The sequence below is a fragment of the Diplodia corticola genome, assembly GCF_001883845.1.
Source record: "Diplodia corticola strain CBS 112549 chromosome Unknown scaffold16, whole genome shotgun sequence".
Classification (NCBI taxonomy): Eukaryota; Fungi; Ascomycota; class Dothideomycetes; order Botryosphaeriales; family Botryosphaeriaceae; genus Diplodia; species Diplodia corticola.
The window spans coordinates 102,983-129,348 of NW_017971495.1; the positions used below are offsets into that span (position 1 = coordinate 102,983).

At 58.2% G+C, this 26,366-nt stretch overlaps 13 protein-coding genes across 13 annotated transcripts; 6 read left to right on the top strand and 7 right to left on the bottom strand.

The window, feature by feature from the left end:
* Window positions 1-921: 921 nt before the first annotated feature.
* On the top strand, window positions 922-2,483 carry BKCO1_1600034 (uncharacterized protein; the record flags this gene model as incomplete). The annotated part of the gene is made up of 5 exons (XM_020271483.1): window positions 922-1,074; window positions 1,127-1,166; window positions 1,231-1,402; window positions 1,455-1,646; window positions 1,754-2,483. 5 exons carry the CDS (start codon window positions 922-924, stop codon window positions 2,481-2,483), a joined length of 1,287 nt encoding a protein of 428 aa, XP_020131897.1.
* A 642-nt stretch (window positions 2,484-3,125) lies between these two features.
* Window positions 3,126-4,020, top strand: BKCO1_1600035 (uncharacterized protein; the record flags this gene model as incomplete). Its single annotated transcript, XM_020271484.1, has 2 exons — window positions 3,126-3,522; window positions 3,581-4,020. 2 exons carry the CDS (start codon window positions 3,126-3,128, stop codon window positions 4,018-4,020), a joined length of 837 nt encoding a protein of 278 aa, XP_020131896.1.
* A 204-nt stretch (window positions 4,021-4,224) lies between these two features.
* On the top strand, window positions 4,225-5,248 carry BKCO1_1600036 (glycoside hydrolase family 12 protein; the record flags this gene model as incomplete). Its single annotated transcript, XM_020271485.1, has 3 exons — window positions 4,225-4,563; window positions 4,624-4,955; window positions 5,011-5,248. 3 exons carry the CDS (start codon window positions 4,225-4,227, stop codon window positions 5,246-5,248), a joined length of 909 nt encoding a protein of 302 aa, XP_020131899.1.
* Window positions 5,249-7,085: 1,837 nt separating this feature from the next.
* On the top strand, window positions 7,086-7,912 carry BKCO1_1600037 (pectate lyase; the record flags this gene model as incomplete). Its single annotated transcript, XM_020271486.1, has 2 exons — window positions 7,086-7,701; window positions 7,770-7,912. 2 exons carry the CDS (start codon window positions 7,086-7,088, stop codon window positions 7,910-7,912), a joined length of 759 nt encoding a protein of 252 aa, XP_020131898.1.
* A 348-nt stretch (window positions 7,913-8,260) lies between these two features.
* BKCO1_1600038 (uncharacterized protein) lies at window positions 8,261-8,899 on the bottom strand (the record flags this gene model as incomplete). Its single annotated transcript, XM_020271487.1, has 1 exon — window positions 8,261-8,899. The coding sequence occupies one exon, from the start codon at window positions 8,897-8,899 to the stop codon at window positions 8,261-8,263; it is 639 nt and encodes a 212-aa protein (XP_020131891.1).
* A 1,091-nt stretch (window positions 8,900-9,990) lies between these two features.
* Window positions 9,991-12,018, bottom strand: BKCO1_1600039 (uncharacterized protein; the record flags this gene model as incomplete). Its single annotated transcript, XM_020271488.1, has 2 exons — window positions 9,991-10,321; window positions 10,376-12,018. 2 exons carry the CDS (start codon window positions 12,016-12,018, stop codon window positions 9,991-9,993), a joined length of 1,974 nt encoding a protein of 657 aa, XP_020131890.1.
* A 531-nt stretch (window positions 12,019-12,549) lies between these two features.
* On the bottom strand, window positions 12,550-14,047 carry BKCO1_1600040 (kynurenine aminotransferase; the record flags this gene model as incomplete). Its single annotated transcript, XM_020271490.1, has 3 exons — window positions 12,550-13,608; window positions 13,658-13,811; window positions 13,866-14,047. 3 exons carry the CDS (start codon window positions 14,045-14,047, stop codon window positions 12,550-12,552), a joined length of 1,395 nt encoding a protein of 464 aa, XP_020131766.1.
* A 236-nt stretch (window positions 14,048-14,283) lies between these two features.
* Window positions 14,284-15,912, top strand: BKCO1_1600041 (aaa family atpase; the record flags this gene model as incomplete). Its single annotated transcript, XM_020271491.1, has 1 exon — window positions 14,284-15,912. The coding sequence occupies one exon, from the start codon at window positions 14,284-14,286 to the stop codon at window positions 15,910-15,912; it is 1,629 nt and encodes a 542-aa protein (XP_020131767.1).
* Window positions 15,913-16,514: 602 nt separating this feature from the next.
* Window positions 16,515-18,110, bottom strand: BKCO1_1600042 (papa-1-like conserved region protein; the record flags this gene model as incomplete). The annotated part of the gene is made up of 3 exons (XM_020271492.1): window positions 16,515-16,781; window positions 16,844-16,950; window positions 17,000-18,110. 3 exons carry the CDS (start codon window positions 18,108-18,110, stop codon window positions 16,515-16,517), a joined length of 1,485 nt encoding a protein of 494 aa, XP_020131768.1.
* A 299-nt stretch (window positions 18,111-18,409) lies between these two features.
* Window positions 18,410-19,741, top strand: BKCO1_1600043 (peroxin 14 17; the record flags this gene model as incomplete). The annotated part of the gene is made up of 2 exons (XM_020271493.1): window positions 18,410-18,787; window positions 18,917-19,741. The coding sequence occupies 2 exons, from the start codon at window positions 18,410-18,412 to the stop codon at window positions 19,739-19,741; spliced, it is 1,203 nt and encodes a 400-aa protein (XP_020131769.1).
* A 252-nt stretch (window positions 19,742-19,993) lies between these two features.
* BKCO1_1600044 (esterase) lies at window positions 19,994-21,052 on the bottom strand (the record flags this gene model as incomplete). The annotated part of the gene is made up of 1 exon (XM_020271494.1): window positions 19,994-21,052. One exon carries the CDS (start codon window positions 21,050-21,052, stop codon window positions 19,994-19,996), a length of 1,059 nt encoding a protein of 352 aa, XP_020131762.1.
* A 1,122-nt stretch (window positions 21,053-22,174) lies between these two features.
* BKCO1_1600045 (myo-inositol 2-dehydrogenase) lies at window positions 22,175-23,275 on the bottom strand (the record flags this gene model as incomplete). Its single annotated transcript, XM_020271495.1, has 2 exons — window positions 22,175-22,903; window positions 22,955-23,275. The coding sequence occupies 2 exons, from the start codon at window positions 23,273-23,275 to the stop codon at window positions 22,175-22,177; spliced, it is 1,050 nt and encodes a 349-aa protein (XP_020131763.1).
* Window positions 23,276-24,611: 1,336 nt separating this feature from the next.
* Window positions 24,612-25,926, bottom strand: BKCO1_1600046 (sorbitol dehydrogenase; the record flags this gene model as incomplete). The annotated part of the gene is made up of 4 exons (XM_020271496.1): window positions 24,612-24,926; window positions 24,980-25,391; window positions 25,449-25,822; window positions 25,873-25,926. The coding sequence occupies 4 exons, from the start codon at window positions 25,924-25,926 to the stop codon at window positions 24,612-24,614; spliced, it is 1,155 nt and encodes a 384-aa protein (XP_020131764.1).
* Window positions 25,927-26,366: the final 440 nt, after the last annotated feature.

The window sequence follows — 26,366 nt, forward strand, 5'->3', positions numbered from 1 at the left end:
AGTGAGCAACAGCTGTGGAAGTTGTCAAGGCGGGTTCTACTAGCGTTCACAAGCGCAGTCGCGGCAGGACGGAATACCAGCCGTCGTCTTGTCCGCCGCGCGGGCACTAGTAGTGTCACTCTATCCGAGAGCTCGGACTACTGGTGGCTAGAATGTCGGCTCGTCATTCGGATTTCCGCAAACGGTCGAAGCCAGCGGGGCAGCGGTCTACCCGAGCCGTGTGGCGCTATACTACATGCTCGATGGGAGATGCGGTTCGGCCGCAGCACAGCAAGATCGGCAGCCCCCTGGATCCTGCAAATGGATTCCGACAGGACTTTGCTAGCCCAAGGGATTCTCATTGCGTGCCAACTGACCAGGGCCCTCGTCGAAGTGCGGGGCGGCGAAGGGGTGACGATTAAATCCTTGGACGATCGTTCGGATGAGGGACTCTGGCCATCCTTCGAAAGGCGTCGGTCCCTGCCGATCAGCGGTAGCCGTCAGCCGCAGGGGAATTTGCTGATGATTCGTAGGCCAATCGCGTCCCATGGCGTCTGACGATGGCCCCCGCGCTTCTACCCAAGCCGTGTTCCACCCGAAACCATGCGAGCGCCTTAGTTCGGATTTGGGATCGAAGCTCTTAGGAGGAGTCTCCGCATCCTTCAACAAGACGCTTGTCAAGGGAGGGTGGCGTTCCGTAGCGTGGGAGCTAGCCGACGTAGCGGCGCCCGAGCCACCCGCGTCCATTGTCCGGAAGATGGTGAAGGGAGGGTTTGTAGGTTCCATACGCTCCAATCGCGTTTTCTAGAAGCCATGTGATTACGGCTTGTCCCTGGCTGGTTTTATAATTAAGGTTGCCCGCATCCGCAGCCCTTTCCGGCGACAGGGTCGCTCTTTTTTCCCGCTTGTCCACGGTTCTCTTGCAAAGCCGTGTCAGCAAACATGTTGAATGATGTTCAGAAAGCTTTCATCTTGGAGCAGTGGCTCGAATATGGCATCGGCATGGCGGTGTTCATCCTCCGCTTCTACGCCAGATGGAAGTTTGTCGGCTTCTCAGGTTTCTCGTGGGATGACCTGTTTGCTGGGATATCTATGGTAATCATATGCATCCCGAGTTTGGCAAGGATTGAGAACTGATCAGCTCCAGATATTCTTCACCCTTGATCCCGCACTCCTCCAAGCAGTCAGTGAGTACCACATGCTCGGTGTAGAAAGTTAGATATAGCTAGCTGACCATTTCCTTTTTCAAAGTCGTGCATGGATCGTTCGTCGGCCTGAACGAAGAGACGGCCCAACAGCTCGCACCGCCGATGATTGCGTCTCTACAGACGGGGTCGAAGGCCCTCTTCGCAGCCTGGTTCACATACATCACTCTGATATGGACGCTGAAGGGCCAAGTACTCGGGTACTACAACAGGTTAACGTAGGTATCTATCGAACGCCTCAGCTGCGCATGGTTCTGACCAGTCCCTCAGTGCAGGCACTCGGCAGAACAAGTGGGTGAAAGTCATGGCTGTAATCTGCTTTCTGTCATGGCTATCCCTGATCCTTCTTGTCTTCTGCCGTTGTACCCCCATCCAATTGAACTGGCGAATCGTCCCATATGCCGGAGACCAGTGCACACGCACCTCGTCAACCGTCGTCGCACTCATGGTTCTCAACATCGCGTAAGCCACCTACACCCCGCCTCCTCCTCCTCTGTTCCGAAACCACCACGACCAGTAGTACCTAGCACCGAAAAAAAAGGCTAATCAAAGAAAAAAAAAACATACAGAAACGACATCGGCCTCGTCCTCATCCCAGCCAACGTGCTGTGGTCGGCCAAGATCGCGCTGCGGCGCAAGCTGCTGGTGGCGCTGCTGCTGTCGTCGTCCTTCTTCATCGTGGCGTGCGCGCTGCTGCGCGGCATCCTCGGGCTGCAGTCGATCAGGAACATCGTCGTCTCGATCCAGTGGGGCACGCGCGAGACGTTCGTCACCGTCATGGTCATCTGCGTGCCGCCCATCAAGCCGCTCCTCACCGGCGGCTCCTCGCCGTCGCCGTCCCAGGCCGCCGGCTCGTCGCAGGAGTATTACGGCACGGGGACGGGGACGGGGACGGGGACGGGGACGGGGACGGGGACGGGGACGGGGAATAGGTGGGGCGGTGGTGGTGCAGGTGGTGCAGGTGGTGGTGGTGGTAAGGCCATTCCGTTGCGGGAGACATCAAAGGCACTGGGCGTGGCGGCGGCGGCGGAGGAGAGGGACCTGGAGCGCTGTGGGAGCTCGTCGATCAGGGACGATAGTGACGTGCAGTCGCTGAGGAGTAGCAAGGACTTGATCGAGGATCGAGAGGTGGTTGTGTCGGCGCCGACAGCGGCACAGCTAGGACGAGAGCGTGGGGGCGGAGGGATCAACGTGACGACCGAGTTTGCAGTGTCCAACTCGCATTCCAACGACGGGCAAAGCGGGCAGCAAGGGCGCGGCTGGTCGGGCCATGACAGCTGGGGGGTTTTGAGACGGTAATGATGATGGTTGCAGGGGGGGTTGGGCTACTTATAATTCGGCGTTGTACTGATTGATGGGAAGAGGGTTTGCGCACTCGTCGTGTTGGAGAAGAGAACAGTAATATTAATGCAGCCGAAAGACGCAGGGTTCCTGCGGACCACATGCGATGGATAAAGTGTTCAAGAGACACATGGTGGGTTCAAGCAAGTATTCAGTCCGGTTTGTTCCGCGGCGCTGATCTCGTTGACTGAGTCACTTCACAGCGTTGGTTGGTTCCACAAAAAACGTCTCTCTGTAGCCTTACCTCGTCTCGAGGATTCAAACGGGAAAGATGGCATCAGAAGCCAGGTGAAGGGCCTAGCGGATACGAAGGCGATGGCATGAAGCAACGCGCAGGCGCAACGCTGCAAGGTTTTTACTTCAGCAGGATGGGATACGGGGGCCAGAGTATGAAGTCACACACTGCTTAATATAGCGAAGCGGCCCGAGCCAGGCGACGGTATCATGGCCCAAGCGCCGGCCTGCATCAATTGGCCCCCACGACACACAAGCTTTGCTGCCCGTTGGCCCGCAGGGGGCGCCTGTGGATCCGGCTTGATTGCGCCGCCTATTTCTCCGCTTTCCCTCCATCGTCCCACCGAGATAACGACACCAACGACCATGGCAGCTCGAAGCCTGCTCGCCGTCGCCTTCGCCTTCGCCTTCGCGCTGTTGCTGGCCGCCCCAGTCCGGGCCGCCGCCAGCTCGTCGATTGTGCCCACCAAGAACTACATCGACACCATCTCGGGCTACATCGAGCTGTCCACCTGCGCCGAAGATGTGCTCAGCACCGTGGTCAGAGCCCAGCAGAGCGGCTGCGGCGACAACATGGCCACGACGAGCTACACGTGCTTCTGCACCGACAGCAGCTCCTACTACAGCGCCATGATCTCCTCCGAAGTCTCCAACTCGTGCGGCACTGCGGGATCCGCCCAGGCGTCGAGCGCAATCGCCGTCTTCGACGGCTACTGCGCGCTTGGTGTTGAGCACGGTCTGTCCACCACCACATCCGACACCCGTAAGTCCAATGCCGCACACCTCACAGCCCGGGCACTAGCTTGCTGACCACGGCCAAGAAACCTCCTCTACCGCCTCGCCCGCCGCCAGCGCTTCGACTGCGCCCGCCACGCAGACTGGAAGCGCCTCGACGTCCGCTGCCTCGGCCTCGGCCACGTCTTCGGCGGCCGGGGCCAGCTCCAGCTCCGACAGTGCGCGGACCGCGGCCATCGCGGCAGGCGTCGCCGTGCCCGTCGGCGTCATCGGCCTCGCCCTCGTCGGCTACCTCTTCTACCGCAAGCGCGTGTCCGCCACTAGGGCACACGAGCAGCTGCCCATGGCCTCGCCGGAGACGGAGAAGGGCTACCCGCCGCAGGAACTGTCGCCTCAAAGCGTCCAGGAGCTGCCGCCGCACCAGCCGCGCCAGGTGCACGAGCTTGATGGGAACGTGAGGCACGAGGTAGCTGGGGACGCGGGGAAGAGTGGTGCTGCAACCATCAATGTGGGCCGACCCGAGTGAAGAAGCGTTGCTACTGGGAAGAGAGGGTAGCGCAGCTGAACGGGGCCGACTGCCCATGTCTCAGCCATGTAAAATCCACGGCCAGCCGGTTTCCAGACTGTCTGTGCTTTTTGTCGAGCTATACTTAGCCACGCTTGCTCAGCCTCGGCTCTTTATTTAAAAAATTGGGACCGCCCGGCTTGTTGTCCACCACCGTACCCAACCATGCCTCGACCTTACCTTGTCCCCGGCCTCACTTGCGTCCTTTCCATCTTGTCCCACATGCCTGCCGCCCAAGCCGATTATACGTACAGTGGTAACCTGGTCACGTACTGCGGCCAATACGATGCTATCAATACCACCTCGGGTCTGTATGACATCATCAACAACGCCTGGGGCGACGATGGATCCGGATTGACCTGCACCACGGTTGGTGAAGCCCTGCTCAAACGGAGAGACTCGTCCACCAACCGACTGATCAACACGCAGACTTGTCTCGGAGAAAGCACCGATGACTTTGCTGTCTTCAACTCGACCTGGCGGTGGTCCGACGCTCCGACCGAGGTATGAACACTTCCGGGCATTGCTCGCAAGAAGCTCCCGTTGACCAGCCTCGTGGACCAGGTCCACTCGTACCCCGACGCGCTCTTCAACACTGAGCTGTTCCCTTTGGCTTTCCCGGACGTTACTTCGTTGAAGCTGAAGGCGGACTGGGCAATCGTCCCCTCCCCCTCGGACGACACGGCAACAGACGAAGCCACACTGGCCAGTCTGGACGTCGTGGCCGATGTCGCCATTGACTTGTTCTTGGATGAGGACGCCAGCACGGCATCCGATTCTTCCGCTGCCGCATACGAAGTCATGATCTGGCAGGCTGCATACGGCAACTGCGACCCCATCGGCTACGATCCCACCTCGACCAGCGCGCCGACCCAGGAGCTGGATGGCGTCACATAGTACCGTCCCTGTGTCCGACTCGCAGCATGTGTTCCGCAGCTAATCCAAGCCCAGCACCTTGTACCAAGGGCCGAATGCCAATGGCCAGACCGTCTTCACGTGGTACCCCGACGGCAACCTGACGACCATCGACGTCGACTACTTCCCGCTCCTCGAAACACTGCGTGGCGGTGGCTACATCCCCACCGCCGCTTATTTGGGACGCTTTCAGTGGGGGTCGGAAACCAAGCACTCTGCCCAGGACCAGAACATCACCTTCGTGGTCAACTCGGTCACCATGAGCGTCAATTAACATAGATACATCACGAAGCATGACATCAGCTACAAGCCATTCCCGAGTGAGTCGTCTGTGACATGCATACCGAAACGGCATTTGATGTTCCGCCAACGCCGACCATTGCCCGATTGAGCCATGGGATTGCGCGTCAACGACAGGGGACACGGCGCTCAGACATGAGGGATCCGAAGTGAGAATAAGATTCGGGAGTCGGGTTGCGGGAGAGCTGCAGATCTGCCATCAGGGGAGCGGTCAAGGGAGTCGCGAGGTTCACGCATAGAGGACCCACGATTCCTCTCGCTCACACTGCCGCTTCGGGCATGGGCCGTGTCCCAATCCGGCAACTGGCTTGCGTCTGCGTCGCTTATTCGGCTGGACGGCACCGCCAAGCTTCGGACAACGACATGCCCAAGGCATCATGGAAAAGCGAAAGCTAAGCAATCGTAACAGTACTGACATCAATCACTCTCCCTACTATTTCGAAAAGCGCAACATTGAATTCCACCGCTGATCCGCCATGCCAGCTCGCCCAGCATCCAGAGGCACAACCGGCCCAAACAAGCCATTGCCCGTCTCACAAGTGAGTTGGTTGTAGCAACTCTAAGCTCTCTTACGTGAACAGTGCATATTCCCGTATTCCCACGAAAGACACTGTATTCTTGCTACATGGGGATCGGCAGAAAATGCCCGTTTCCAATGCCGTTGCCAAGGTAGCATGGGCTGAGAGTTTGCTCTGGGAAGACCAAGAAACAGGCCATAGCATCATAGCCAAAGACGGTAGTGGAATGGCTGGAGAACAGAAGCACCATCAAGCGACCTCTGGCGAGACTGTCTTGGCAAGATTCCTGGATTGGTCCATGGCAATAGAAAAAGGTGCGTTTGATGTATCACCACCTCTGCCGAACACATTGACTTTGGCGTCAACGATGCTCTTGCTCCAATGCATATAGAGTAACGTTAAACAGCGACCCCCACATCGCATAGGAAGTTCCCGATCAGACAGTGGCCTAAAGAAAAGTCCGACTCGTGGACAGCAACCTAAAGAAATGGCCAAACTCGTGGACAAGCGGCCTAAAGAAATGGCCGAACTCGTGGCCAGTTAGCGGGCTTGGCCATGGCCCGGGGAGGAATACGAGCCGCGGGACAGATTGATTGCTGACTGAGGGCAGGTTTCGGGCCGAGCGCTTCTGTTCGAATCAACAACCAATGCCGCCAAGCAAAAGCAAGAGGGCTCAAGGAGAGCGGAATCGGCGGCAGCCAGGGCGTGTATAGCGGTGGGGATGGGTGATTAAGGCGGGAATTGAAGCCAAGCTCCGGCCGGCCTAATTGGAACGACAGGCCGCCCGACCATTGACTTCCCACGCCGCTCCCGATGCGCTGCCGCGTCGGCATGCCGGCTCTGATGCTGCCAAGCGTGGCCAAGAAGACTTGATGAGGCTGGACGTGTTTGCGCCACTGCCGCCCGGAGATTTCCAGCTTCCCGCCCTGCTGGCCCTCTCCACCCCCTGCCCCAACCACCGCGGAACCATGGCCTTGCCAAGCGATATAGATTGGAAACCATCGTGTGCTCGACTCGATCCGCGCCGGGTTGTCTTGGACGTTTCAGGTCACGACGCTGCCGTCGGCTGCCACCGTCCTCGCTCTCCCTCATCGGGCAATTTTGGGATACTGGGCGGTGGTGTCGTGTGTAATGTGCAGTACGCTGATTTAAAGGCGCCAGCCCGGCCGCACCATCTCGTTTTCATAGTCATTCTCTTCCATCTTCCAACACATTCATTCACTCTTTTTTCACCACGCTCATTCTCATCGATCTGGGATCGTTTTTATCTGCCTTTTTCGCTCCAAACTCAAAATGTTCGCCAAGTTCTTCATCCTCCCCCTCCTCGCCGCCGCGGGCGTGCTGGCCGTCCCCGCCGACGACACGTTCGGCTACGATCTCGTCCGCCGTTCCGAGTTCCCCATCCCCGCCTCCAAGGGCAGCGTCAGGCTCAGCGCCGCCAAGGTCATCGCCGGCGTCTTCGACGGCGGCATGAAGATGTACGGCCGTGGCGTCTCCTGCACCGGCCAGACCGAGGGCACCCCCGACGACGCCGTCTTCGTGCTCGAGAACAACTCGACGCTCAGGAACGCCATCATCGGCGCCGACCAGATCGAGGGCGTGCACTGCAAGGGCTCCTGCACCATCGAGAACGTGTGGTGGACCGCCGTCTGCGAGGATGCCCTCAGCTTCAAGGGCGACGGCGTCGGCAGGGTCATCGGCGGCGGTGCCCGCGGCGCCGCCGACAAGGTCATCCAGCACAACGGCATCGGCTCCGTCTTCATCGACGGCTTCACCGTCGTCGACTTCAGCAAGCTCTACCGCTCGTGCGGCAACTGCAAGAAGATGGGCCGCCGCAACGTCTCCATCAAGAACGTCAAGGCCTACAACGGCAACCTCCTGGCCGGCATCAACTCCAACTACGGTGACAGTAAGTGATCACGACAACTGCGCGAGGGTGGATCGATCCTGTTTTGCTGACACGACGCTTGCTTTTAGTCGCTGACATCACCGGCACCTGCACCACCTCGGTCAAGAACGTGTGCACCGAGTTCAAGGGCAACAGCAACGGCAAGGAGCCCGCCATGCTCAGCTCCGGCGACAGCGCCAACTGCAAGTGCGCCACCGTCGAGACCTGCTAGACCTTTTCTCCGCAATCAGCCGTGGCACTCTGCTCTTATATCGACCTTCTATTCTAGCCTTGAAACCAATTTCTGAATCTTCCAATCTGCTTTGTCGTCAAGGCCTTAGTGACTGCGTCTATTGATGGTTCTTTGCACATATATATATATGCACGGGCGAACATGGGTGAATTGACTACGCAAGTGTTTACAAAGCATGCACAGTACCAACAACTTCTCGATTCCTTCCAGCACAAAAGCCCCCCTCCCCCAACACTGGTAAAGACAGACGATGCAGTCAGAAAAGGCGCCTCCAAACACCTCCCCCCTCCCCTTCTCTCTCCCCACTATCCACAACACTCAACTCACTCAGCAGTTATACGTCAACCTCAACCCATTCGGCGGGCTCTGGAAGAACCCAACGCTCCCCGCCCCATCCCCCTGCACCTCCACGAGGTAATTCAGCGTGCTCCTGCACTCCCCCGTCACGACCGTCACCCGGGTATCCGCGTCGCTCCTCGCCACCACCTGCGCCGTCCCGACCCTCGCCCCCTCGGCCGGGTGGCTCAGCCACGAATCCGCCAGACTGACGTCCCTGCCGTCGGCGGTGGCGAAGAAGTCCAGGCGGACCGGGTTCTCGGGCGTGCCGCCCGTGGTGGTGATGCCGGGCTGGTTGTTGGCGCCGCCGTCGTTGTACCCCGCTTCGAAGAAGAGCTCGACGCTGCACCCGTACGCGCCGGCGGGTATGCCCGCGAATTGTAGTTCTGTGATCCATTGGTGTGTCTTCGCCTTTGTCGCGTCGTCGACGCTTTGGGCTGTGTATACGTAGCCGTGGTCGCCCGTGTTGTGTTCCGGGTCGTCCTGCATGATCTGGAAGAGGTGCGTGGGGTATTGCGTCGTGCAGGCGCGGCGCGAGAGCTGCGTGCCCGTTGCCGGTGCAGGCGCAGGTGCCGCCGCCGCGAGGGAGAGAAGAGCGGTGGCGGTGGTGGTGAGGGTGGTGAGATGCATTTTCGTGGGTGTGTGTGTGTGGTGGATGCGGTAGGGGGGTTTTTTTTTTGAAGATATTTTCCTATTTGAAGACAACACTTGAGGACGATGGTTCGAGTGCTTAATGGTGGTCAACTCTGAGGCACCGGAGCACTGCATTATATATGTTGTCGCTCCATCATCATCATCATCACCAGCTCCGCCACCGTTCGCTCACGAATGGACAGACACAGGTCAGCCCAGCCTTCACGGCTGCTGCGGTGTCCCGTTCTCAGTCACAGATGACCGACGCAGATGGAAGAGCCCCGTGATGGCATCGTAACATCTGCTCAAAGACACTTCTCGTATAGCGCCCTGGTTTTCTCGGGGAGGAATGAGGTAAGACGAAGCCTCGCAGCCAGCGCCCCGATGCTGTGTAGAAAGACCCGAGTGCCCATTTGTACAGTGTCGGACTGTCGAGATCGCACGCGCAGTTTCCCAAGCCATTGTCGTGCAACGTCACGTTCTTCGCTTCTGTTCTCTGGGGAAGTGTGGATGTGACCTCGCCGACGAGTGGAGCGTCGAGAAAGCGGGCGCCTCGTAACATGTTCCTACACGGAGCCAAGGATTACGGGGCGCTGCAAAACCAAACCCCCGGATTCTATTTCTATCCTGTGGCGGCCGCCCTGAGAAGGGTGGTGAGATTGCGTGAAGCGGCACGTCACGAGATGCTACTCATGACTGGTCGTGGCTTGCGTCCAGCCTGCCCACATTCAGCTGCCAAGTCCTGTCATCAGCCTTACCACCAACCATGTCATCGCTGCCGTGCGACCAGAACGTGATATTGGCGACTGTCAGAACCAGCCACTGCAGCAATTGAATCATGTGCAAACGTTGCACCGCAGCAGCTTCGCCTATCAATCCCTTCCCAGCGAGCTGTTTGATTTTCTTTTGAATGACCATGAATTGCACTCGTACCTGGACTCCTAATTCATGACATGCTTGGCTTTGATTAATGTACATTGATGTTTGGCCCATCTTAGGGCTGGTCATCATTAGCTTTTGTAATCTCCCAATCCAATCCTTTCAAAGGCCTGGTACGCAATACGAGAAGGAGCACGTCCGATGCATGTTTAACCGCGGAGGAACGCGCGAACGCCTCTCTCAAGAATGACGCCGCCAGCCCCCGCAGCAAGCACAGCCCACGTCCACTTGTTCTGCACCTCCTGGGGGCTGGGCCAGAAGCTGTTCTTCTCGCGCTTGTACTCCATGAGCTGCTGGTACTTGAGCTGATTCTCCTTGGGGTAACGCGACTCTTGATCCGCCTCGTTGTCCTTGTCGCCGCCGATGAAGCGGAGGAAGACGTAGTTGGCAACAGGACCGAGGACCGAGATCGGGTGAAGGATCCCGGCGCTGTAAAGGAGGACGGGGAACGAGAAGTGGACGAGAGCATCACCGAGGTAGCTGCATGCGGTCAGAATCATCCTTCTCGTGATGCACTGATGTTGGAGAACTTACTTGGGGTGCCTAACGATGCTCCAGACGCCCTCGCGGTTGAGTTCCTCGCTGTTCTGCTTCTTGTGAGACTCGAGCTGAGTATCCGCAAGAACCTCCAGAGCGTATCCGGTAGTGAACAGGAGAACAGCGAGGCTGTGGAAAAGGGAAGCATTGTCGGGGAGAGGAGAAGACCTGGCACTCTCCACTCCAGCGCGGAAAGGCAGGGTGAACGGAAGCGTGATCAACGTCTGGAAAGCAGCCTCGGGCAGGAACATGCTGAAGAAGGACTTGTTCCAGAAACCCTTCTCTTCCTTGGCCGTCACATAACGGGCATCATCCTTTCTGCGCTTTACGCTACGACTGGCAATGCGGTAGAAGAGACGAATTCCCCAAGCAGAGACTTGAGTGAGCAGGATCTTTTCAGGGTAAGTCATAGTCGACCAAGCGTGCTGAAGGGAGAGCCCATCATAAACGACGCGGGTGCCGATGGCGCTCCACCAAGCGTTGGCAACCATGCCGGAAGGCCAGAGCCAGTCCTTCAATTCTACTCGGTTTGTGTAGCGAGCCACTCCGTACGTGACGGCAGAGAGACCAGCGTGCAGACCGAAAGAGGGGAGAATAGCTCCCTGCAGCAGCCCAACTGCGGTAGCATTGATCGGGTTGATGGGGCGAGCCCCAAAATGGGACGCAAATCGATCCTGCTCTGCACCGGAGCCAACGTTCCTGCTCGTCGACCAACCCGAGCTAGACGAGCCGGGTATGGATTGTGAAGGGTTATCTGGGTGGCGGCTGAAGTGAGAGGCATAGCGGTCTTGCTCGGCACCCGATGTATGAGGTAGCCTCTGGTTGATCTTGTCTATGGGGATCGGCTTTCCACCAAACCACCCTTCATAGCGATCCTGTTCGGCTCCAGAAGTATGAGGTAGCTTCCCTGAGATTTCACTTGCCGAAGGTCCTTTACCACCGAACCAACCGGCGTAACGGTCTTGTTCGGCTCCAGAAGTATGGGGTAGCTTGTCGGAGATGTCGCTCGCAGAAGGTCCTTTGCCTCCGAACCATCCGGCGTAACGGTCTTGTTCAGCCCCGGAAGTATGAGGCAGCTTCTCCGAGATGTCACCTGCCGAGGGCCCTTTGCCTCCGAACCACCCGCCATAGCGGTCTTGCTCAGCACCAGAAGCCTGCGGAAGGTGTTTTGAGATGTCGTCGGCCGAAGGGCCTTTACCGCCGAACCATCCACCGTACCGGTCTTGCTCGGCGCCCGAGCCCTTTGGCAGAATGTCCTGGGCCTTGTCTTTGATGTCGTCGGCCGAAGGGGCTTTGTTGCCGAACCAACCACCAAAGCGGTCTTGTTCGGCGCCAGAGGTCCTCGGCAAAGCGTCTTGAACCTTCTCCTTGATGTCGCTTGCAGAGGGACTCTTGCCGCCGAACCAGCCGCCGAAGCGGTCCTGCTCAGCGCCGGAAGCTTTGGGGAGCTTGTCTTGGAGCTTGTCTTGGACCTGGTCGGCGGAGGGAGCTTTCCCGCCAAACCAGCCGCCGTAGCGATCTTGCTCCGCACCGGAGCCCTGGGGGGCAGGGATGTTGTGGAGGTTGATGGAGGGGGAATCCTTTACGGGATTGTTCGGATTGGCCCCAAAATGGGAGCCGTAGCGGTCTTGCTCAGCCATTGGGATGAGATTGACAGCAATGGATTGATGTTGAGGGGAGAGGGCCGGGTGGAACGATGCGAGGAGAGGGGTTTATTATGTCTAGGCGCATTCTGCAAGCTCGACAGGGCAGCTGCGCGGCTTGGGTCGGGTGAGCTCCTCCGCATATGACGTCGCTAGTGTATCATAGCTCCCGCCGCCGTGGCTACCTACCTAGGTACCCCTCGATCGCGCAACCTAAGCGACCTTACTCCGCGAACCCCGCGGAACGTCAAACCCTGTTGTAGGCGGCAGTACATGGATCAGCGGTGTTGATGAGTTCAGCAGGCTCCCCGCCCGCTGGAAGTGGTGGAAGTTGAAACGAATGCCTGCTTGAGTTGTGGGTGAGAAGCTTTCCATGGCGCTGTAAGCTCAAGCCAGAGCTTCGCGTAGCTGCTTTTGCTTGCGCAATATATATGTCACGGCATCGGAGCAAGCTCGGACGAGATCCTGGGTGTGACACATGCATGCGCGCTGCAGAACGGGAAATGTTTATTTCTGGGCACCTTGAGTCTACCGGAGGTACTTCTTCAACCCCCGCAGTCTGTCCTGGGCAAGCTCCAAAACATCATCGTTCTTGCACACGGCGAACCGCAGCCAATCCTCGACAATGTGTGCGTTCCCGGGCGTGAAGAATTCAGTGGGCGGAATCGCCGCGAGCCCGAACTCCTTGATCAGGAACCACGACAGCTTGAAGTCGCGCGGGCGCTCGGCCACGTGGGGAGGGAAATCATAGCCATCGGGGAGCTTCACCTTGGACATGTTGACGAGGACAAAGTACCCGCCCTCCGGGATCGAGTACGGCAGCCCCAGCTCGTCCCAAATGGCATTGAACTTGTCCATCTTACCCTTCATCTCCTTCTTCGATTCGTCCCAGAAATTGTGCTTGTCGGCCTCCTCAAACGCGACAGCCGTGGCTTCCTGCAACGGACTGACGCTGCTGTAGCAGATGCGAGTATGCGCAGCGCTGACATACTGGATCAGGTGCTCAGGACCGATCAACCAGCCGACTCTCCAGCCCGTAGCATAGAAGTTCTTGCCGCCAGACCCGACGGTTATGGTGCGCTCGGCAAGCTCGGGGGACAGAGTCGCAATGCGGGTAAAGGGCACGTAGAACAGGCGGTCGTAGACCTCATCGGAGAGGACAATCAGGTTGTGCTTGACGCAAATGTCGCCAATGGCCTGCAGCTCCTCCTTGGCGAAGACCTTGCCGATCGGGTTGTGCGGCGTGTTCAGGACGATCATGCGAGTCTTGGGGGTGATTGCAGCCTCAAACTCCTTCAAGTCAATCGTCCACTCGGCCGCCGACGTCGTCTTGGTCGCGCCCTCCTTGGGAGGGTGCATGGGCACGTAGACAACCTTTCCGCCAGCCATCTCGATGTTGGAGATGTACTGGTCGAAGAAGGGCTCGAATACGATGACCTCATCGCCCGGCTCGACGAAGGCCATGAATGCGCTGAGCATGCCCTCATTGGCGCCGGTGGTGATGGTGATCTCGGTCTCAGGGTTCAGAGTCTTGCCGAAGAACGGCGAGTACGCGTCCGACAGCGCCTTCTTCAACCTCGGGCGACCCTTCACACAGTCAGCACAGCATGCGCATCTTATCACTTGCCGCCTGTACCTTGGTGGGGGAATACTGGTTGCACTCGACGCGGTCGAGGGCGTGCTTGGCGGCGTCGAGGACGAACTGCGGCGGGTTGTAGCCGAAGAAGCCCTGGCCCATGTTCACGACGGGCGTAACGGGCGTTTGAGCGGCGGCTTCGTTCACAATCGACCTGCATGTGGCATGAGTATCTGCTGGTTGCTTCAGATAGGAGAGGGGTGCATACCAGACATCCTGTCTCTGGCCTGCCACTCTTGCGGCCGGCTTGAACGGATCGCGGCGCGTAGCCGTGGCCGACATGGCTCTCGCGGGCTGAGGAGGGCGGGCGATTGAGGGCAGAGCCAGGCGCAAGGAGCGAAGAGCAGGCTTGGTGGAGGTGGAGCAAGAGAGTAGCAGCGTGGGCCTCATGTGCATAGTTGGTTTGCTGGCTGGTGGTTCTTTTCCTGCATCCCACCTACCCACCAGTGGACAAGCCCGATTACGTGCTTGCCCACGAGCGATCGGCGTTAGCCCGGCGGTAACGCCGACATCGGGGAGCTCAGACACGGATTGACAGCTTGCGGCCCGTCGCGTCGCCCCGGATTCTCTCCCAGACCACGACGCGTCTCGTCGCAGCGCCGCCAATTGGGCCCCGCCCACACATCATGGTCGACTGCCCTATTTGCACCAAGCCCGTCTTAGAACGCCACATCAATGAACATATTGACTCCGGCTGTGTGGCCCTTATAATCGACCCGACAAACGCCCCGCCGCCTCCGACCCAGAAGGCCAATGTCGCCAGCTTTTTCCAGCCGCCCTCTACAAAGCGCCCCTCCGGCCTGTCCGCGAAAAATGCCGAACCCTCGCCGGTGACGTCTCCCATGCCCACCAGGACACAGCTTCCCGTGCCATCCGATTCCTCTGCCAACGCCTTGAAGAGACCCTTCGACCCTGAGGCCGCCAGCACCAAGTTGGAGCCAGGGTCTTCACCGCCGTCTCCAAAACGCAACAAGTCCCATGCTTTCCAAAAGGTCGCCCCACTGGCGGAGCGCATGAGGCCCAGGACGCTTGATGATGTCTGTGGCCAAGAGCTCGTGGGGCCTGACGGCGTGATCCGGGGTCTAATCGAGCAGGATCGCGTCCCGTCGATGATACTTTGGGGAGGGCCGGGCACCGGCAAGACCACAATAGCACGCCTTATAGCGCACACAGCTGGCTGTCGATTCGTCGAAATCAACAGTACCAGCTCCGGTGTAGCTGAATGCAAAAAACTCTTTGCCGAGGCTCGTAACGAGTTGGGTCTTACAGGGCGCAAGACGATCATATTCTGCGATGAGATTCACAGGTTTAGCAAGAGTCAACAGGATGTTTTCTTGGGGCCTGTCGAGGCTGGACAGGTCACCCTTATTGGTGCGACAACCGAAAACCCAAGCTTCAAAATCGTGAACGCTTTGCTGTCACGGTGTCGCACGTTTACCCTCTCCAAGCTCTCTGAGGAGACTGTCACGGTCATTCTCCGCCGAGCACTCGAGCGTGAAGGAGGCAATGCCAATACCAGCCTCGTCGATGACGAGATGCTTGTCTACCTCGCCGCTTTCGCCGACGGCGATGCCCGCACCGGGCTCAACCTCCTCGAGCTGTCAATGGACCTTTCTACTCGACCGTCCATGACCAAAGATGGCATCAAAAAGTCCTTGACACAGACTCTTGTCTACGACCGTGCTGGTGATCAACATTACGACACCATCTCTGCATTTCATAAGTCGATCCGCGGTTCCGATCCCAATGCCTCTCTATACTATTTGGCACGCATGCTGCAGTCAGGCGAAGATCCACTGTACGTCGCAAGACGGCTCATTGTTGTGGCGTCCGAGGACGTTGGCCTGGCGGACAATACAATGCTTTCCCTTGCTACCGCCACTTATGCTGCCTGTGAGAAAATCGGCATGCCCGAGTGTCGTATCAATCTCGCTCACGCAACTGTCGCGTTAGCCATGTCGCCCAAATCGACGCGTGCATATCGCGGCCTCAACAATGCCATGGCCTCGCTTCAGGAGCCGGGCATAGCAGGCCTGCCGGTGCCGGTGCATTTGCGCAACGCACCCACAAAGCTGATGAAGGAGCTCGAATATGGAAAGGAGTACAAGTACAATCCGGACTACTTGGATGGGAAAGTCGTCCAGAACTACCTGCCCGAGAAGATTCTTGGTAGAACTTTCTTGGAGGACACCGATTTGGGAACGAAGATTGATAAAGACTTGCCGGAAGAGTTCCATGAGTATGATCTTGGCTAAATGTGTCTGTTTGAGCGATTGTATTGCTCGTTGAACAGGAGACACAGAAAAAGGCATCAGACTGTCGCCAGCAATCGAACAGTGCTGGTTCTCCGCTAGTGCAGCAAGCGGCCTGACCTCAAAAGGGAGTTTCTCTTCGCAGCTAACTCTTCCTCGAGCTTCCAATGGCTTGGTCCGAAATGAATTCACCTTGTGCCGTGTTGCCAACCGTCACACCTTCGGCAAAGCTAGCGGCGGCTCGCCGTAAGAGTTCAAGGAAGTCGATTCCTGGAAAATGGACCGGACCGGAGCATCCAAGCTACTACTATGGCAGGTGCAAAGATCTAGACTAAAACCCAGTCGCATGCAAAGGTATGTGCTGGTCATATGAAAGCGTGCTGCATGTCAGCACATTGGATACATGTACAATTTTTGTATGTAAGAAGCGAACTTTTCAAGTAGCGGTACTGGGTATCAGAACACAGGTTCGCTGAACGTAATCGTCTTACGATGATAATACTGAATTCCCAGATCCCCACGTGATGTCCCCCAAAGCGCCTGCGAGCTGTTCCGGCGGCAACTCTTGCCGCAAGTATTGTTCTTCATTTCTCATAGATTAAAGTTTATACAACTTCCTGGACCATTCTCCCCGCAAAAGGTGTTTTGACAGTCGCGGGCTTTGACTGAGTCATCAACTCTCCAAGAGGAGACTCAACCCAGTCATAAGGCACCGCAATCTGGCTGTTCTCGGTAGTCTGAATGTAACGAACCCATAGAGCCGGGGCACGTTCTTCTTCCTCTTGCTCTTCGCCGCCTGCATCAGCGTCGGCCTGCGCCTTTCCACGGCGTTTCGGAGCTTGCTTTTTGAGGAGACGGTTGATGGTGTCCATCTACAAACAATCAGTTTTCTGTCCACGGAAATAAAAGCCATTGGCTGGTAAGCTAAACTCACTTTCTCTTCTTCGTTGCGTTTCTCGCTGAGGTTCTTCCTGCGGCGAGCCATCTCAGCTCTCCGCATGGCATGCTCCTCGGCAGTCAGATGCTTCTTCTTTTGCGCTTCTGTCAAGACATCAGTATGGTGAAAGCCAGCCATCTCGCAGTAACGTACCATTCGACAGAGAAATCAATTCGCCCTCGTAGGTCTCGAAAGCCGCCCGTTGACGCCTGGTGAGCTTGCTGAGGTCTGGTGTGCCTGCTCGACTGCCAGACATGGGCGTCTCCTCGTCGCTGTCTATCTCATCGTCCAGCTCGTCCTCGTCGCCCTCAGCATCATCTTCCTCACCATCCTCATCGTCTTGCTCATCTGCAGAATCCAGCTCTGAGAGCTCGTCATCTTCGCTCTGGTCGTCCTCCATGGCCATCTCCTTAGCTTCAACGCTAGGAATCTCCCGATCTGCTTGTGAGACCTTGATGCTGGGCTTCTGCTGCTGCTGCTGCTTCCCCCTCGCCTTGACGGCTGGAGGAGGCGGGGCAGGTAGCGAGTCCTCCATGTCTACGTCCTCGTCGGCGTCAGCGTCCGCATCGGCGTCGGCGTCGGCGTCGGCGTCATCGGCCATGTCCTCATCCTCATCACCGTCCTCCTCAATATCGTCGTCCTCCAGATCATCCTCGTCCATGTCATCCTCGGACGTCTCCTCGATGATGGCCTTCTTGTTCCGGGAGCTGCGCTGGCCGACAACGATCTCGCCACCGACGAAGCTGTCGCGCGAGTTCACGCCGGCATTTCTGCCGCTGCGAGACTGGCCGGTGCCGGTGCCGCTTGTGGCCTCGCGGAGCTTGCTGGGTGCGGCTTTGACGGTGAGGTGGATAGACTGGCGCGTCTCCTCGGGCGAGGTGCGCTCGATGGTGGCAGAGGTGGGGGCAGCAGCTGCACGGCGCGGGCGCGAGCGAGTGGAGGCAGGTTTGCTTTGCAGGTCAGCGTTGATCTGGGCGCGCGAGCGCAGGCGGCGGGTGGTCATTGTGGGTGTTTGCTGGGATGGGTTGGGGCTGGAGCAGAAGGGAAGGCGGCTGCAGGTGTATCTGATAGGCTTGGGGGTGGCTCTTGCTCCGAAGCCTGCGTGCCTGGGCGTGTCGCACGGCTTACTCAGGGAGGAGCTGGGTACATACCTATTGTTGCTGGCTTTGTTTGCCTGCGCCGCAGGTGTCCAATCGTCGCTGCCAGACTCGTCGTCGTCGTCGGTGCGCAGCCGCTTGACTGGCCGTCCGCCGCGATCCGCCATGTTGTTCGTGCGAGCGCTATCGGCCAAGGGGCGCAGCTATGAAGAAGGCGGTTCGATACGAAATGCTGCGCAGGACTCCGGAGCTCCAAGCTGCCCTCGCGCATTCCGCTTGATGCGCGACGGGGCGAGCTGCGCAGCGGGCCGCAGCCTAGGCCTGCACGTGACGTCTGCGCGAGCGGCAGCTACTTCTGAATCGCCTGCGTCACAAGCCGAGGTCCCGGCCGCCGCTCAGCAGAGCTCAAGGCGCGCCTTCGCTGTCCGCTGCCTCGCCCTTCCTCTGCACTCTGCGTGTTGCGACAATGTCGGACAGGAAACCCGGCATCCCCGCCTGGCAGCGCGCCCAGCCGCCATCATCCACGCCCTCCGACTCCGCTTCATCCGCCTCGGGAGACTCGCCGCCGCCCACTCCAAGCTCAGACTCCGCCTCCGAGCACGCCGACGAGTCGCACCCCGAGCCGCAGCCAAGTTCCCTGGACGCGAGCGAACCTCCGAGCGATGCCGCCCTCCTCCTGCAGCAGGCACTCAAATTCTTGAAAGACCCCTCAATCCGCGATGCGCCCAACGACCGAAAGCGGAGCTTCTTGCGCTCCAAAGGCGTGTCCGAGGAGGACATCCAGCTGCTGCTCGCCGACGTGAAGATGCAAGATACACCGCCAAGCTCAGTGGCTCCGCCAAAGGTGGGTACAGCGCCTTTTTACAAGACGCTAACAGCTCCCGTCTCATCTCGTTTGTCTGACTTCTTTCTTAAACTTCGTTTATTAATTGCCTTTTCGGGAAGTCGACGGAGCGTGCTGACCTTACCGTAGTCCCCTGCGACTCAGCAACCTTTATCGCCTCCGCCCACCGCCTCCCGTGCTGCTCCGAAACAAATCCCACCCATTGTAACGTATCCAGAATTTCTGACCCAGCCAACCTCACCACCGCCGCTCATTACCGTCTCGCGTGTTCTCAACGCCATATACGCTGCCGTAGGATTGGGTGCTGTGACATACGGCGTGTCGAACTACCTTATCAAGCCAATGGCCGAGGAGTTGGTTGGAGCGCGGGCAGAGTTTGCAGTCAACACAAAGTCCAACATTGAGAAGTTCAATGAAAAGTTGGAGAGCATGGTCTCTACTGTGCCCAAGCTCGACAACAACGGAAAACCATTAGCTTCAGAGCAGGAGAAAGATGCCGTCTCCGATGTGGACTCGGACGAGGACCCCACAGAGCTGTACCATCGCGATTTCGGGACACAGACAAGTCCCGCTCTCTCACGCCGTGCGAGTGTCGCATCTTCTGCAGGTGGCTCGGACAAGCCTCCGGCAACGCCGGTTGAAGCACAATCTGCGCACCTGGATATGTTGACTGCTGAGTTGCGCGGGTTTACCTACATGACAAGAGGCAATTCGACAGCCGATGACGCTGTGCAGACACAGCTGGGAGATTTGAAAAACTACCTCAACGAAATGGCTTTCTCGAGCCCCTACTATGGAAGCGACATCTATGGCACCAGGTATGGTGGTAGTTGGAGAAAGTCAGGCGAGGATGACGCCATGGAGGCCTTCAAGGCCGACATCAGAAGTGTCAAGGGTGTTTTTCTCTCATCAAGGAACTTCCCAAGCTCGCAGCAAAGAGGCCTTAGGAGGTGATGAAGAATTATCGTTGGAATTGTATGGCAGGTGTTGATGGATCTATCCTTATGCCGAGGATAGCTTTATGTTGATACGACAGGTTCGTACATGCTCTACGCGGTGTAATTGGCCGCTAAAACATATTTTTTTTTTATCTATGTTACCACTGGATATCCTCACAAATTACGACAATCGGCTACACATACCCTAACTTTAGTTCAAGCAAGTCCGATCCTCCGCATGCTCAACAACCCCTAATTCGCCTACTACTCACACAACCCGTTCTAGAACTCTTCGCACCCACTCCATCCTTGTTTGATTGGACACCTCAGATATGGCAGCTGTCGGAACAAATGTGTGAAACGCATGGGTCCCGCCCGGCCAAACATGAAGCTCAGCATCGACACCGCATTCCCAAAGCTTCGACGCGTACGCCACATTCTCATCTCGGAACGGTTCGGCTGATCCCACGTCAATGAACGTCGGCGGCAGCCCTGACAGATCCGTCGCTCTCGTCGGGGCGGCATAGTAGCTGACGCCCTCGCCGCCCGCCTCATCGCCCAACAAACACTTCCACCCGAACTCATTTCTCTTCGCATCCCAAGCATCCCCCCGCGCATACTGCCGGCAGGACACGCTATCGTTCCGATCATCCAACATGGGACACACCAACAGCTGCGCACACAACCTCGGCCGCCCCGCATCCACATCATCCCGCGCCATCAGCGCCACCGCCGCTGCCAACCCCCCACCCGCCGACTCTCCCGCCACCATCAACCGCCTCTCCGCGTCGACCCCCAGCTCGCGCTTGCCGTTCGCGGCCACCCACTTCAACGCCGCATAGCAGTCTTCAGCGGGCGCCGGATGCGGGTGCTCCGGCGCGCGCCGGTACGCGGGACTCACGACGACGGCCCCCAACGCGCGCACGTACTCGGCCATGGTCCCCATGCCGAGGAAGGCGTCGCCGCTCATGAACCCGCCGCCGTGGAAGTTGACGATGCAGGGCCGCGACCTGCCGCCGCCGCCGTCGGCCATGCCGGATACCGGCCCCGCCATGACATCGACCGCGGCGGGCGAGAAGACGTGGAGCTCGATGGGCGCACCGGCGCCGCTGCCGCCGCCGGGGATGGTGCGCGTGTAGTGCTTGACGAAGGGGTCGGCGAGGATGGCTTCTTTGACGGGGGCGATCATGGTGGTGAGCTCGGCGCGGTAGGCGGCGATGGCGGCGGGGTCCATGGCTGGAGTGGAGGGGAAGAGGGGCATGGCGGCGTAGAGCTCGGGGTCGTATGGGGGGCGGGGGAGGAGGTTGTCGTTGGAGATGGGCGGCATTTTTGTGTGTTTTTGTCCAGCGATGGAGGGGGGTTTAGATCACGATGCTGTTCTGCTGGATGTCTGCAAGAAGCGGCTGGACATTCGAATGGCTTTGGTGTTGAGCCTTGGTTTCTCGAACGGCTGGTAGGTAGGTAGGTGGGAAAGGTTTCGTGAAGCTGTTGGCTTGAGTGCGAAAGGCATCCCCGTGGCGCCCTAAACAAATAAGGGCCCGTGGCAGTCATCATCTGGGCCGTGTATCCGGAAGGCGATGGGAGCCAGAATGTACATCATTCGTCCGTTTGGTAAACTCGGAACCTACCAAGGTTGCAACCTAGTCAATTCAGGTCCCGTTCGAAATCGGCGATAATAATCCACATGTTCCTGATTATCTCACGTCTAATAAACTCCCCTTTTTGATGGTAAGCCATCACTGCCCTGAGAGTCGAGGCTTCACGTCCAGCCAAGGCATCGTGGCAGCGGACGGAGTTTGATCAATTGCGCGGCGGGACTGTCGCTCGCGGCACAGCAATGGAAGAGGGCTTACAAACACGCTCCCCACGCGGACAAGCAACTGCGCTCTGAAACGGCCATCAACGGCATATCACGGACAATTCCGGCATCCGTCCCCAAGACTTCAGATGATCTCAATTCGGCTAGATAGGAACACAAGTCACCTGTCTAAATGGTGTTCTTTGCGACCAACAATTTGTGGGAACCATCTTGTGGAGCTGGTCACTAAGGCACGGACAAATTTTCGGATGGTGTTGTCGACCCACAAAAAAGAAAAACAGTGCCAAAAGGCAGTATCTCTGGACAGGCGCTTGTGGTTTCAAGATAATGGCATCATGCATTTCTTTTTGCGGAGACATACCGCCAGGCTTTCCCCCCCTCTGGAATTTACATATCACCATCCCTCCTAAAGAAGACCGGAAAAGAAAATCAGAAGCTTCGTGACTATATCCTATTCTCATGTAACCTCTTGGTCATGACCAATGTTATAGCCCAACCCGAACGCCTGCAATAACGCATGACAAAGTTCTTTTCTGCGAAGCGAAGGGGCAAACGCCCGGAGGTACGAGAAACTGTCGCCAAGGATATTGCATTGAATGTGCAAGGACGGAATTATTTAGAGCGATGGCGCTACTCGGTGCGGTTGCCCTGCTCGTCGAAGAAGATCTTCTTGCCGGAGCGCACACTCTCCTGGAGAGCGCAGCCAATGCGAACGGCCTGGACGGCGCCCTCGATCTTGAAGGGCAGCTCGGTGTTGTCGAGGCAAGCGGCAGTGAACTCGTTGGCCTCTTGGACGAAGGCGTACTCGAAACGGCCGTAGTAGTGCTGGGGGAGCTCGCGGCGGACACCGTTGGGCTCGTGCATCTCCACGAGCGAGGCCTGGGGGTTGCCGTTTACGACGATCTTGCCCTCAGTGCCGATGATCTCGGACATGTCGTGCTGACCAGCAGCCATGATGCGCGAGGAGTAGAAGGTGGCGATCTTGCTGTCGTAGAACTCGACGATACCAAGACCGTTGTCGACATCGCCATACTTGGCCAGTTCAGGGGAGACGGCGGTGATACCCATGGCAACGACGGACTTGACCTTGGAATCCTGGCCAAAGTACCACAGCGCAAGGTCAATGTCGTGGATGTTGCAGTCGACGAAGATGCCGCCAGAGAATTGAGCGTACTCGACGAAGAAGCCGGAGGGGTCGAGCTTATCGCAGGTCTGGCTGCGGAAAACGGCAGGCTTGCCAATGCCTCCGGTCTTCATGCGGTTGAAAGCGTCACGGTAGCTTGCGTCGAAGCGGCGGGAGAAACCGCAGAGAACCTTCAGGTGCGGCTTTTTGGCGGCGGCATCAACAACGGATTGAGACTGGAGGATGTCAGTTACTTGGCCCTCACTTTGTCCACATCAAGTACCCACCACTTCGATGCTTGTGGAGAGCGGCTTCTCGCAGAGCACGTGCTTGTCAGCCTGGATGGCCTTGATGGCTTGCTCGGCGTGCACAGTAGTGATGGTGGCAATGACAACGGCCTCAAGGCCGGGATGCTTCAGCATCTCATCGTAGTTGTCATAGATCTTGACGTCGGGCAGGTTCTTCGCAGCCCACTCGGCTTCCTTCGGCTCGGGAGTGAAGGCTGCTACGACTTCGGCGCGGGGAGTGCGGGTGAAGAAGTTGATGGCGTGGCGAGCGCCCATGCGGCCGAGGCCGGAGATGGCAACATTGAGCTTCTTGGGGGCCATTGTAGCGTCGTGTGGAGCGAAAGGACGAAGGAGGTGGGAGGGAACAGGCCGGGGGTATCAAGGTTGCGATTCGGGAGGAGCTGTCCACTGTAGAAGAGCGAGCAATGCAGGTTAGCTCGGGAGTTCAGCCAAGGTCATTGGGAGGAAAAGTAGATGGAGAGACACACGAGGTGAGCTATTCAGGCCAAGCGCGGAGCTCGTCAGACAGCAGATAGCAGCGGAGTGTTGAGAGAGAGGTGCACAGAGAAGAGTGGTGGGAGGACGAGCAGCTTATATCGCAGTCTCTGGAGTCTGGTCGGAGTAGGTAGCTGGTGCGGGGGGTAGACAGCTAGGGTGTGGATTTGCGCGTTCTGCCGCCTCCCCACGCGTTTTTGCAGGTATTACGGCCTCGCCGCCCGGCGGGATGCACGCCGACCGTGCCCGAGCGCCGCCCGCGCCCGCGCCCGCAACGCGCAAACACTCCTACCGGGCCGTCTCGTCGGAATCTCCTTCCCTCCCCTGTTCTGTGCAGATGTTGTATGTAGTCCGTACATACACCACTCTCGCCTTTCTCCGGAAATTCATTCCCACTACGCTCAATGTCGGCCCGCCAGTGCGGAAACGCCTGCCGCATGCTCCACTACCCCGCCATCTCCAGCTCGCAGAGCGCCGTCTGAACGCTTGGCCACGATGTGATTCCCGCCGACCCCGGATTCTGCCTGCAGCCGCACCCGACCTTCTCCATGGGGTGCGAGGAAGCGGGCACTGGCCATCCGAGGTCTGCATGGCCCCTCCGCATCCGGACCTCTCGCGTGGCGCCTCAAACAGCTATCGTGGATTGCCCCATTGGGACTGCCTCATGATCGCTTCCTTCAGTCCAAGCTAGTCTACTAGTCAGGCTGCATGAGTCAAGCCTGGCAGTCAGTTACCTACCCGTTGGCCCGCGTGATCAAGCATCTGCGCGTGCTGCGTTACCATGGCACAGTTCCGTGCCTTGCCATGCGTGTCGGCAAATGCAACGTGCTCAATCGGGTATCCGCTCAAGGCATCGACACCGAGTTTCGGAATTGATCATCTCCCCGCTCTACGGCCTGCCGATCATCGTGCCGGCCGCGGGAGCAATGGACCATAATGACCGTGTTGCAAAAACTGTATTCAAGGGCTACTTTTGAGGTTTCAGTCTGGCAAGAGATAGGCTCTCTCCACACCACACCGCATTAAGCAAGGGTAATCCACATTAAATATCCATCAACGCCAGACATGCTTTGTACATCATCCTAGAGCTTCCACACCTCACAGCCTGGGGCTCAACTTCCCGTTAGCCCTTAGCTGGAGGGGTAGCTACAGCTTGGTAGCCTTACCGTGGCTCGTCGCTGGTGTCAACCACGACCTTCAGCACCAGATTGCCCTGGTCATCCTTGGTCTTTGCCGCCATCTGGAATGCCTCCGGAAGCGAGTCCAGGCCCTTGTAACGGTGCGTGACCAGCTTGGAAAAGTCAGGGTAGTCCGGACCGGGCTTCTTCGACACAACTTCGATACCGGTGGGGTAGGTGTTGGCGTAGCGGAAGACGCCCACAATGTCCACCTCGCGCAGTGCCGCAGCGGATATGGGGATGGTCTGGATGGGATGGCCCATTCCGATGAGGAGGACTTGGCCACCGGGCCGCGATGCCTGTCCTGTGTCAGTCATGTCGTTCATGGCGCAGTCGACTGGGGTTGACGTACGTAGATACCAGCCTGCAGGCAGGATGGCACGCCAGTGCACTCGAAGACAGCGTCCACCTCGCCGTACTCCTCTCCGCTTGCCTTCTGCATCTTGCCGAGAGCGGCTGCGGTTTCGCGTGCGATGTCGAGGTTTTCTTCAATCGTCTGGCCGCGCTTCATGGGGACCGTGAAGCCGGTGTGTGCGAAACCGTTGTTGACAGCAAAGTTGACGCGGCCCTCGTCGATATCCGCAATCAAGATGTTGCTGGCGCCAGAGATCTTCAACATACCAGCAACCAGCAGACCGACGGCACCTGCGCCGAAGACAAGAACGGAGCTCTGAGGAGCAAGTTTCGCACGGCGAATGGAGTGAATCGCGACACCAAGGGGCTCAAGGAGGGCGCCCAAATCGAGAGAGAGATCGTCGGGCAGCCTGCAAATCCGCATAAGTCTCGCATCCTAGCCAATGGTTCCCCCGATCACAACTTACTTGTGGCACCACTTGGACGGGTGGTTGATCCTATCTTGGAGGGTGCCCTGGGCATGAGGGAAAGCCTTCGCGGAGCTCCGGAACTTCATGCCTTTGCAGATGTTGTACCTGCCCTCCTTGCACCTCTCGCACTCGCCGCAGGGCTGGCCAACTTCGAGAGCAACCTTGTCTCCGACCTTGAAGTTGGCTGCGGCGTCGGCGCCCACCGCCACGACAACACCAGCAGACTCGTGGCCCAGCGACAAGGGCTCCTGAACTATGATGTCGCCGTTGCGGTAGTGGTTGTAGTAGTGCAGGTCCGAGCCGCAGAGGCCCGTAGACCTCACTGCGACTTGAAGCTCATCCGCGGCGGGCGCAGTGAGCTCGCGGTTTTCCTATGCCTGGTCAGCACATCGCCGGGGGCAATACCGTCGCGTGATCTCACAATTCTGAGGTCTTTGGCGCCGTGAAGCACCGAGGCACGAATGGGACCGCACATGGTGAGCGATGTGTACAGCTAGCTTATGGGGGAGCGGGAAGTGGAATTGAAGCTTGCGGAGCTGGGAAGAAGGCGGACTGTGCGAAGAACAGAGAGACGTGCAGCCTGGGGGATGGCGGGACTCGAGCGCAGGATATATCTCGAGCAATTGCTGTCTCGAGCCGCGGGGAAGTTGCGGCGAACGGAAAGCTGTACCCAGAAACCCAGCGAGCTCTCCGGAACTGACGGGGATGGCGCGGGGATGGCGCGCCAATGACGGCAGAATAGACGCGTCGGCAACTGACTCAAAGGCCGAGGGCCCCGCGCTGTCAGCCCCACGCGGGCTTCGGCTGCCCCGCGCATCATGCCGCGCGCTGTGGCCTGGGGGAAGGGAGCTAGCTCTGGCAAGACTTCTCCGATGCCCGGCCCTTTTTCTTCTGAGCTTTCCCGAATTCTTCACG